At 35.9% G+C, this 12,538-nt stretch overlaps 1 protein-coding gene across 4 annotated transcripts in view; it reads left to right on the top strand.

Annotated features, from left to right (window-relative positions):
- Positions 1-12,538, top strand: part of ebf1b (EBF transcription factor 1b) — a 132,916-nt gene that overhangs the window by 69,616 nt on the left and 50,762 nt on the right. For all 4 annotated transcript variants that reach the window (XM_077196475.1, XM_077196467.1, XM_077196450.1 and 1 more), the window contains exon 7: positions 10,330-10,411. In XM_077196475.1, coding sequence (XP_077052590.1) covers positions 10,330-10,411 — 82 coding nt within the window. The remainder of the gene's footprint in view (positions 1-10,329; positions 10,412-12,538) is intronic.

Raw genomic sequence — 12,538 nt, 5'->3', positions numbered from 1 at the left:
GCCATGACTTCCCCTGAAGTAAATACTGTAAATAATAAAAGACGCTTCCCTCACGGCCATTTATAATGAACTGCGCATGAGGGGGCAAAGAGAAGAGAATAAAAACATCATACTTGCGTAGTGAAACACTGCTAACAAGTTAGATTAACACAAAGAATGGAGATTTGCCTAAGCCTTTTTATTTACCAAGGCTTTTGTTAGAATTTTTTTTAGTTTTGCGCTAATTTTAGTCACTTGTCATCATAGTAATTTTGGATCAACAACAAATTAAGCAATTTCATTGGTAAAAACCATAATAGCAATTGCCCATTAATGGCTTTTTGGCTGAATTTGGTCTATTAGAACCTTGAATCTGATCCAACCTTTTTTTGGGCCTCTTTCCTGAAAACACATAACTCTAGATCTGATTTATTGCTTAATAATGATTATTCAATGGCCGTATTTAAGACTGGGGCTATAATTGTATCTGAGTGTGGGAAACTGACCTTTATACTTTTGGGAACATGGACAAAGTTTTGGACGTTTGGAATCCAATCGCACTTAAAACGAACCGTAAAAATTGCAACTGTTCCCTTTTTTTTTTTTTTCACTTAAACTTTTTTTTGTGCTGGAACCCTCCTTCGTGAAATATTCTTTATTTAGCCACCGGAAAACAATCCTCAGCTGTGCTGATCATATCCCACGTCTCTCAGAGCCACTTCTCAATGTGACCCATCCTCAGTAATTAAACCAGACACAAATAATAAGGTGATGGCATCTCTGCTATAATGCAACTCTTTCCCAGGATTCTGCGAGATAATCAGGAGATTTTCCCTGTCTATTATCCTCCCTAATCTCCATCCACTAATTAACTAGCGCTCTTGGAGCTAGATGGGCAAATCCAACCGTAGTTCAACAGCGAGCAGATGTTCAGAGCTGAGAGAGAGTGAACCTGAAAAGTCCACACACAAGAGATGGAGCCAAAGGAGGGATTTTGTGAGGGGAAGTAGTAAGCAACCAATGCCAATCAAAGCACTTGTTAGGAGATTTTGTTAACATGATAAGAATCAGAACGGAGTCTGTTTCAAAGATTTACTAGGAGTTTGACTTAGTAAGTTGACCCCAAAGCCAAATTAAACATAATACACAATAAACATACAAAATGCAAACATCAGCCAATATAAACATATTTGATGTTTGGGCTACAATATGAATAATGAATTGCCGTAATTATGGGATGACTCTGAAATCAATAAAGTTTTTGAACCAGTTTGAACAGAATGTGAATTGATTAATGTGACTTTTCACTGAAGTGATCATCAGAATTTGGGTTAGGCAAAAATATTATTAAATTTCACGTAATCACAATCTCCATTTGAAGAACGATATATTACTCTTTGTGAGAGCTTTCAGTGCGACTTCAGTGTGACGTGTCTATAGTTTTAATAAGCATATTTGATTGTGTTGTCCTTGTGGGCTGCACTCATACTGCATACAGTGTGTAGGTGTGTAGTCTGATTCACAAAATAACTAGCTGATGCTTTTTAGTGAATCACGAACACGGCACAACCAGTGTAGTCCAATTTACAAACAAATTAATATTAATGAATGCTTTTAATGAATCATTCAAAAAACGTTCTGGTTTGGAGTTTCCGTTTGAATCAGTCTGATGAATTTGGACTCACGCAATGAAGTCTCATGATGTCACTTTGAGAAATATGATGTCATTTATATTAATGTAAATGTCTCAAAGTGACATCATGTGAACATTTATGTAATGTACCGAGTTAAAACTATATATACAGTATTTATATATATGGTACCCAGTCCCATGCAGTTTTCCTGATTTGGAAACTCAGATCAACATGGAAGACATTTGATTCATTTTATTTATTATCACAATGTTAGACCTGAGCAATTTCATACCTTTTTTTTCTCAGCTGAAAGACTCTCAGAAACCTCATACAATGCAATAACTAGTAGGCTAACTCCTCTTCTCTGGCAAGTCAAACCCCTGCCAAATCAGATCAGATGGACCATGAATGAGGTCATCATCTGGAGACAGTTGACCAGGCGGAGCGAGAAACCGTCTTGTTGTCTTTTTATTTGTCTCTTCTGAAGACAGGATAAGACAGGTGGAAGAATGTGGACGTAGTGGCTGTCAGTATGAGTTCTCAGTGCCTCGACTTCACTCTGCTGTTTATAAATTATTTGTGGAGCCAGCGATGACAAAAGAGCATGTGTCTCATCAGACGCCACCTCCAGCTCTTTTGATATTTGTGAGAAGAATGACGTGGAAACATCCATATTCAGGGTGTTATGTGTATCCGGCAAGAATTTGTACAGCTGTACACACACATCTATGCCTTTGATATGTGGAGAGAGACATTTGATAGCCCATTTCTGGTTGAGATGGGAAAGTGCCTCTCAGCGTTGTGTTAGCTGTCTGCTGACACGTGCAGAAAATCGTTCACATGCCTGAAGCGCAGAGTTTGTTAGCTGTCTTGTGTTATAGAATGTGTGAGATTGTCTCTGTGTACATTGCAGAAACTTGTTTCAATTCTGTAATGATGGCTGGATGTGCCATAACAAAGTGCAATATTTTACGTTCCATTTGAGACAAAGTTCCTCGCTCCAGGTGGAGACACACAGAAAACCCAAATGCAGTTTATTGGTATCAGTGATGAAAATTAAATAATAACCTTTTTCAAATTATGAAAACAAAAGTGAGATTCAACTTGGGAAACATGCATAACTTTAAATGGTAAACATGACAGGGGAAAGAATCATGGAAGTTTAAGTCTGATAAACAACATTCAACACATGGCAAATGCTCAGAAGTATTATTTCATATTTATATTCTCTTTTTAATTATCGTTATTAGATATACAACTGATGCTTTGTATTTTTACCATATTTCTCATGCTGTCACAGAGAATGATGGGAAATGCCGTTTTTCCATACATGCCTATCATCTAATTAACATGCAATGAGAAGCATTCACTGTTAACAAAATGCCTATAAATTAAACATTACTTAAACTTCTTATTATCAACATCCGTTTGCTTTTTTCATGATTGTTTAAAGATCCAATGAAATCGAAATTGAGTTTTATTCCTAAACATTGACAAAATAAACAACATTTTATAATTAAATTATATTGATGACTCATGTTGCTCTTGTGGGTGTGTCCTATTTTCTGGTCCAATCAAATGCTTGCTTGAATGAGAATACCCCTCCCACTAATTCCATGATGACTCATGGCCATGATCTAGAAAAAAAAACCTGTTGGCTACATTTTGGCTTTAAATTTCCTTTCAATATGTTCCTGCCCGATTTCCGGTTTCAACAGGAAATGTATCAACATCAGAAAGAAAGCTCATAAATACAATCATTTTAACATGACTTAAAGACAGAAAAGTAGACATGAGGGCTGTATGTACAAAAATGCTAATGGTATCACAAGGGAAAGGGAAAGCAAAAGAAAGGAAACCAGAGACTTTCAAAATAAGAGGCTAAATAGATTCCAAATGAAAGACTGGAACATGAGACAAGAAGACAGAACAAAAATCAACGCAACCATTAGCCGAACAAACTCTCTCACTCTCTGTTCGCTTCATTCTGTTTTCCCTCGTCTCTTGCCCTGGTCTAACCCACCACTCAATTCACCTCCCCAGAGAAGACAAACAGACAAAGAAGAGGAGGTATAAAGCCAGTGTTTGTGTGCAAGAAAACAAAAGTAGTAAATCTGCCAGCCCCCAAGGTACGGGACCCTCCCAGCCCTGCTAACCGTTAATCAGCCCTGCCTCTCTGAGTGTGTGTGTGTGTGTGTGTGTGTGTGTGTGTGTGTGTGTGTGTGTGTGTGTGTGTGTGTGTGTGTGTGTGTGTGTGTGTGCGTGTGTGTTAGCTGGGCTAATGATTTCCCAGCTAGACCACCACACCAGACCCCCCCCCCCCCACGAACCCCAGAGCAAGCCCCCAAAATCAATCTTGCTCTCATGAATTATTGAGTTGTTTGCCTTCAGCCTTTTACAATAGACACTAAAGGAGACCTGTCTCACTCTTTTCCTTTCTCTCTCAGACTATTTGTGCTGTCTCTTTTCTCTGTTTCTATCATTGGGTTGGTTTGTTGGGGACTCTGTCAAAGAGGTTTCCAGAGGTCAGGTCATCTTTCTTGCCAGGTGAAAGTATGTGTTACTATTTATATTAATATGATTTATAGTATTTATTTAATATTTGTTTATTTCTGAACTTTATTTTTATATTTTATTGGTTAAATAAAAGGTAATGTAATTCATGAAGTACTGTAATTAAAATAATATATCCACGTTTGGCATTAAATTATAAACCATCAACATATTAATTCTTAATCTACTTTATGTTTCTAGTTCAAGCACTTATATTAGCTCCAAAGAAAAGATAGTTGAACTTTGCAGTCCAACAAGATGCCTTGTTATAGAATAACTGTGTCTACAACACAGAATTTCAGCATGAATATGATCCAGGTGAACCAGTCATCAACTTGATTTCCATATCTCCAGGGACCTCTCGGTTTGATTGACAGTTCTCTGTTCCCCACACTGGGGTGAGCAATTACCAGTCCTGCATATTAAGAGTTGCTTGTGTAAAATGATGCTCCCGCGTGATTTTCTCCTTCTGTGTAGTTTATGGGATCGGTGTTGTATTTATGCATATTTGAAACTGAGAGAGAGAAATTTAATCTAAAAACATAATAGCACAAGTTAGCAGTGAATCAATCCATAGCAGTGATTTAATCATGGCATGACATCATCGTTTGAGTGACATCACATCTGGTAATTGTGTCGCACCCTTTCTGACTCAGAGAACTGGCAATTAAAGGAATAGTTCATCCGAAAATGAAATCATCCTCATGTAGTTCTAAACCCATTTGACTTTCTTTCTTCTGTGAAATACATGAGGAAATATTACGAGAAATGTTTACGCTGCTTTATCTCATCGAAAGCGTACAGTGGCGGTCATAAAAGCACCCCAAAAAGCATACATTAAAATATGGTTGGTCAAAATGTATTTCACCAGGTTTTGACATCATTGACAAATGAGAACCATGCAATAATATTTGATGTAAATGACGATTTGGTGCAACACATCTTGATAAACTACATTGTATGTGAGCGAGGATGAGATTTAAGAGCTATATTTCATATGGGTTTAGAGAAAATTATGAAAATGTTCATTTTGTGGTGAACCAAGCTTTAACATTAAAAGTGAGATACTTCTTTATTACTTTATGATGTGTGAAATATGAGATTTAGTAACAATACTTTAAACAAGTGGCATAACTTCTTTTGGCTCAAATATAAAGCAGGGGATCATATGGGTACGCTGTTCTGAATTCACATTAACCAAAAAAAGTACAATAAAACTTAACCACTCTTTTTTAATTACACAAACACACACACACAAGAATATGCCTAGTATTTCTCTTGGCATGATAGTATTGACACTGTTGCCACAGTGGTATCATGTGACTGCTGCTGTCAGCATTAAAAATCTCACCACTACATCAGGAGCCAATTCTACAGTATTCAACAAAATGATCATGTTTAAGTATATTTTTCATGTTTGATTTCAATTAGCATGCCCTTTATGTACGTAGCCCAGTGCTGTAAAATCAAATGGTGTGTGTAAATGCTCAGAAACGTATTTGCATAATAATATTTGCACTTAATGCATGTTATAACTGCTTTATTACTGTGTTTTAAATGTTTAATAACACAATTCAAAATCTCTTTGTAGGGATTTGGGCAATAGTTAATGCTATCATTTAAATCATGCTAAAGAGAATAGTTTGAGAGGCTGAGAGAGATAGAGAACAAGCAAGTGAGTGCAAGGAGAGAGAGACTGAAAAAATACAAAGAAAGTTGATAGGGAAGACCCCCCCCCCCTCTCTCTCTCTCTCTCTCTCTCTCTCTCTCTCTCTCTCTCTCTCTCTCTCTTTCTGATTCACTTGGAAGTGTGCGTTAGCCCTCATAAAATATTAATGTTGGTTGTGCTCAGAGCCATAATTGCCATCTCAGCCCGTGAATAATTTATGCTGCTGTGCTGTTCACATGGGCTCATTTACTCTTGGTGTGGCTCGCACCATACAAAAATATGGCACGGCAACTATGGCCGCTGCTTTGCATTTAATAACCAAATTAGATTACCTCACTCAAAACCTCTCCCTCTTCCTCTTTCATCATGATATCAGCCGTCCTGAATTTGAGGAAATGCAAAAACCTGCTTCTTCACCGCCAACTAACTTGCAATCTAGTTTAAGCAGGCGCTAAACACGCTAAAATATAGTGCTGTGCTGTGAGTATTTCAATTATGCCATTGGGATTCTTTTCAGCATATTCTCCCTCTCAGTGAATTTTTTCCTATTTATTGGCATATTATTCACAAAACTACTAACATTGCTCTGTTACGTTTAAAAAGCAAAGTTTCAATTTAGTTTAAAACATGTTTACATTTATTGATTTATTGATCATGGAGGCTGCAGTTGACCAAATAGTTCTCAAATGATCAAGAAGAGAGTAATATAATATAAAATAGATAATATAATATAATATAATATAATATAATATAATATAATATAATATAATATAATATAATATAATATAATATAATTTCTACAGAAGACAAATAAAATATGGATTGGATTGATATTGATTTTGACTAAAGGAATTCATGGCTTGTTGTTTGCTTTTTTACACCGTTTATATATTTGCGCTATTTAAAAAGGGAAGTTTGAATTTAGTTTGAGAGAGATATATACATTTATTTATCTACTGATCATGACACATGCACTGTAAAAACGTGCAGTTGTTGCTATAAGGAGGTATTTCTGCCTGATTCTACCTATAAATTCTAATTTTGTTGTTATAACTTACTTCAATCAGTTTTATGTAACATAAAACAAGGGAATGCTGTTTTAACTTAATTGAGTTACATTGACCCAACACACAATTTCCAATAAAGCTCAAGATGGACACATTTGACACATGCGCACCTGCTCCTTGCTGATTGGCTGAGTTGCATCAAAGTGAAAATCGCAATTGACAGCGCTACTCTTCAGCTCCATTGTAACCACAACATCCAATAACAGAAACCCCTAAATGTTCAACATAACTGAACATTAACATAAACTACCAACATCTTTCCCTTTACGGAAAAACACATGTTTGCTTTGTCACACTTTTATTTATACATTTGTGTGAGAGAGTTTGTTCATGTTGTGAAGTTGGCCAACAATCTGAGCTAACCTTGCCCTGTCACAATCAATTATTGGATATTTTAAAAGAAAATTGAAAAGTGAAATAATAATAACCACACTAATCACATAATATAAGTCAATGTATTAATTCATTATATTTTGAATGTATTCTTTAATAATTGAATAGATCCAGGCAACAAAATGTGTGGATGTGTGTGGCCCCACTAATATACGAAAAAGACCTTGAATAAAAACTGCTTCATTCGCATCCACTCTTTTTTTTTACTCCATTCTGCTCTGAGGACATTTGTTTTATTTAGTGTATCCTCCGGTTTTCTCATAGATTCATCAGTGGTATGTATTGTGATCTGCAGTGTTATAGAGAGGTCACAGGTGTCTCACTGTTAGCTCGTGTAAGTAAGTACGGCTCCACACTCAACCCCCTCTAGTAATTGGCCTTCATTGGAGTGCTCTTAACTGAAGACGACAGCAAGGTCCTTTCAATTATAGAACCGTCGGGTGACTGTGAGTGTGTGTTCATGAGATGATCCACACACACCTCAGTGCTCTTCGCTTTATATCTGGTCTTGTCGTGCCACATTAGGTCAAAAGTATTAAGCAGACTCTAGATATTAACCTGACACTTTTAAAGGCAGCTATCAGAATGGATATACACACACAAACGAACATCTACAGTAACACTTAATGAAAGAATGCCATTGTATTAGAAAGCAAAATATGAAAACTTAGTGGCATCCGCAAACAAACCTTCGAGATTTTCTCAGAATTAACTTCCCTTTTAATAAATTCACAAATTGCGCATTCCCCATGACAATTTCCATTGATTTAAATCATATAGTATTAGAAATTTTTTTATGTTAACTATGCAACATCAATAACTTTAATAAGCATTGAAAATCACAGCACACACGATTATTATTAAATTAATTAAAGGCTTGACACCTCAGGTGAATAGGGAAAACAATTATTTCACCAGTTGATTGATTACAAGAATTTCAAAAAAAGATTTTTTTACATGTTATGTATAACTTTTCAAATGTGGTATGCACTCATTTTCACACATTTCCATAACTGAAATCTGAACTTCGGATTAAGCCAGGTTAAAAATTATTTCAATTTCAGACATGAGAAAAAACTCAAGGAATATGTATTGTTATTTAAATCTGCAGATACAACTAGATAGAGTCCACTAAAATGAACAATTAAGTGTATTTTCTTTCCAAACAACATGTTGTTAAAAAGCCAAACGTCCCAACATGAATTATGAGTATATATTTCACAGTGCATTCTGGGATTGCCTTCCCTGTGAACGATAAATGTAATTCTGCCTTCGAATTTGGCTAAAATTAGGAATCTTAGGAGGCAGCATAATTAAGTTATCAACCTTTTGGAACAGCCTTTGTGTTGCGATGAGGCTTTTGGAACAGAGCAATCGTGGGTCTGTTTGAAACAGAGAGTGAACAAGTTATAGAAAGAATAGCTGATTCATTATATAACATTCAGTGTCATACTGACAAAGGAGACAGACAGAATTGCAAACAAAGACGAGAGAGAGAAATACACGAGGACAAAAAGGTCCTGACAGACGGGTGTGTGCCATGGCATTATCCAGTTAGACACACACACTGTTCTTGTGCCAGTCAGAGCAGCTGGTGTTGTGCTGTTATAGCTCTAAAGCCAGTATGTGAGTGGAGGGTTTGTGATAGTGCCCATGAATGTGCCCGCTTTCTGCTTACCATGATTATGAGAGAGACAGACATATTTTTTTCTGTTTGGATAGGAGTCTGCGTGTGTCTTTGAATCGGCGATCTGTCTTCAGGAGCGTGACAGATGGACGCTCCACATTTCTGCACACTGCCTGTTGCTGTGTGTGTGTGTGTCTGTGCATGTGTTTGTGCTACTGAACTTTTAGGATGTGTAAAAACTCACACACACACACACACACACACACACACACACACACACACACACACACACACACACACACACACACACACACACACACACACACACACACACACACACACACACACACACACACACACACACACACACCAAGTTCTCTGCTGGTTCTTATGTTTTTATAAGGAAGAACCTTTTGTTAATGTTGTTTAGACACTGAAAAGTTCTTGATGTTTGATGTCATGTGGTGTAACCATGAATTTATTTCCTTTACACCTTAAATATATTCATTAATGTTTTTAAATATATTTTTATAAGTTTGTTCATTTATTTATCTACAAATATAATGAATTACTCATTTAAAAATACCATGTTTCCACCACATTCCACATTCCACCCAGTCGCACCACATTTTATAACCTAAACTAACATTACCTTGTCCTAAAAAGGTCAAATTATCTGTATTTTAAGAGACTTTTTGACCTTGACACAGTCATGAGTGTCTTCAGGGATCCTCTCTTAGATATCATTTTCTGTGTCACGTTCTGCATGTTGTTTGCACCACATGACGTTTTATAATGTTTTAGTAAAACAAAAAATCTTGGTAAATAATAATAAAAGATTATGTCAAACTACTTGCCCAAAAAGATTCAGAAATTAACAACATACTCATCATGAAAAGATATGAATTGTATTTTGAAATAAGACATAAAAATTAACATCACATCATTTATCAAAATAGTTGTTTTTTGGTATTTTACCCAGTATCTGTGAAGTTTAAGGTCACCTATATGCTACTGTACTTCTAAAAGTACACAAAATATACTATTCACTATAGAAGTGACAAGGACTTTCCCATGACTAGTTTCTGTTTCAACAAGAAATACATCAATATATGAGAAAATTGCACTCATCAAATTATCCAATGGGTCTTTAAAGCACCAGTATAGATGTTTTCTTAAGAACTAGAGTCAAAGGATCTTTGTGGAACTTACAAAGGTTCCCCTGTGGCATCAGGAGATTGAATTGGATCTGCCTAATTTCACTGTCAGAGGTTTGGTAAACTGGGGAACTGGTCAACTGGGCCATTTATGGCGTTTAAATGTTTTTCTATTCTGTATTAGTTTTTCAGAACATTCAATGGATTCCTTCAGTCCACCGCTAACCAATAATTTCTGTTCTTTTTGCAGGTTTTTTCTCAAGTTTTTCCTGAAATGCAATCAGAACTGCCTAAAGAATGCAGGAAATCCACGGGACATGCGGCGCTTTCAGGTAAACCGTTTATCTTTTAACCTTTTCATTCATTAGTCTGTTAATTCTGCACACTTTACAACTACCCATCCTTCCAACTCACTATTTTCAAACCTCATGGCCTGTTTTTGCCGATCTGGTCTGGTTCTGTTTTATAGTGTTTTTGCATATCTTTTGATCAGTGTAAATAATTTCGAATATTTGCACCTACATTTTTTTTTTGTTTAATTATATTTGGTTTCCTTTGTCTGCATGTAGTTTTAAACTCTTCAGCATTTGACTGTGTTAAAAATCTGGCTCCGAGCCTGTAAACACATTCTGCATAATTGCACAACATTGTCACTCACGCAGTGCGCGTGTGTTTGAGTGTGAGACATTGAGTAAATAACCTATCACTGCTTTGCAAGAAACTCAAGACCTTGAGCTCCAGTCGTTCATTGGAATGTGACCCTTGCTGCTTTCACAAGCAATCTCACACACACTCTTGCTACTGCCTGTTAATTAGGTTTTCACACTGTTCCTAAACCCACCAGGCGACAAGGATCAGCAAAAATTACCTTAATTTTCTCTAATTTTCAAAATCAGAATCTCTGGTCTTATTGTGCCCAGCTCATCAGTACACAAAAAAAAATTTTTTTTAATTATTTTAATTTTAAATTAAATTAATTTTCTTTTCCTGATGATGTAACCAATGCCATGTGGGTGGGGAAAACACATATATTGACCAATAATATCAAAGACAACCTAATCAAAGCCTATTGGATTAAATAAACCCCCAGCATTATTTCCCTCTGATAAGGGAAATGTTATTTTTTTTCCTCCTGAAAATGTGTCACATTTTTTAATTGCGGTGTTGTGGTTGCATTTAATTATGTTTTTTTACATAATTAACTCACTTTTCAGTTTTTCCCAATATATAAATGGTAGTTGCCTCATTCATACACTTTTTATACACTTTATGTTATGAGAATGTAAAAGGAATAACATTATGTAAGCTCTTTTTTGTGCAATATATTCTAATATCAATATTATACAAAATGCAAATGACTTCTTGAGCTTCATTGCTTTTTATCTGTATTTGAAAATTTGCTGCCTTAAATTTTTAAGTACAATCAACTTGAATCAAAAGTAATTTCAACTTAAAAAATTACATAAAACTAGTTGAAATTAGTTGAATCTTGTATAACTTATAAATAAAAGTTGAACATTGCTTATCTTATTTTGATGAGTTGAAGCAATGTGATGAGTTAACATAATATTTTGAGTTTCTGTTGAAAAAAACATCTTCATTTATTTACTAATTTATTTTTATTTCAATGAACTTAAAATTTTAAGGCAACCAGGTTACTTTACTTTTTTAAGTTGACAATAATGTTTTACAGTGTAATTGCCATCATAAATCAAGTGGTGATTATCGAGCTGGCTTACAAATTTTGCTTTCAAATTATCAGCCTGTCCAGGATCAGTATTCAGTGTTGATGTAAGATATTATCTCAGCAGCTGTCTGTATAGTTCTGTCTATAAACGAAAAATAATATAAAAGGGAATCAAATCCCTATAAACATGAAGCTCTGTGAGCAATAAAATAGAGAGATAGTGAGCGAGAGAGAGAGAGAGAGAGAGAGAGAGAGAGAGAGAGAGAGAGAGAGAGAGAGAGAGAGAGAGAGAGAGAATAAAACGAGAGTGTATGATTAGCCACATCCCTCAGAGACTTCCAAGTTCTTGCTTTTCTGAAGAGGCAGAATTTCCACTCAAAGCTCAACAGCAATTGAAATAAGAGGCTCTATGTGGGGTACCAGGGGTCCTCTGTGGCTTAAGAGGGCCCGTTTGTGCCAATCATCACAGCAACCTCAAACACTTATTACCTTCTTGCCATTGTCTCAGGGCGCTCAAGTGCTGCCCGCTTTTTAATTGAATTAATCCGAGCCAACCTCTATCAGCAATCAATCAGAGAGAGCAGGTCATTGTGGTATATGCAGAGAGGTGTGTTTGTATGCGGTGTTAATTAGTGTACAGCATAGAAATTATTAGAGACTATACGAGTGCTTTAATCGAGATGCCGCTAGTGGTGCAGAAATTACATTCTTCCCTGCAAACTGACAAAAAAATGCCTTTTTTGTCACACTGGGAAAAAAATTACTTATGAAT

The sequence above is a fragment of the Siphateles boraxobius genome, unplaced genomic scaffold, assembly GCF_051911475.1.
Source record: "Siphateles boraxobius isolate OS27281-9 unplaced genomic scaffold, OSU_SipBor_1 11, whole genome shotgun sequence".
NCBI lineage: Eukaryota > Metazoa > Chordata > Actinopteri > Cypriniformes > Leuciscidae > Siphateles > Siphateles boraxobius.
The sequence above is the reverse complement of the archived record's forward strand: the minus strand, read 5'-3'. Positions and strand labels throughout refer to the sequence as shown.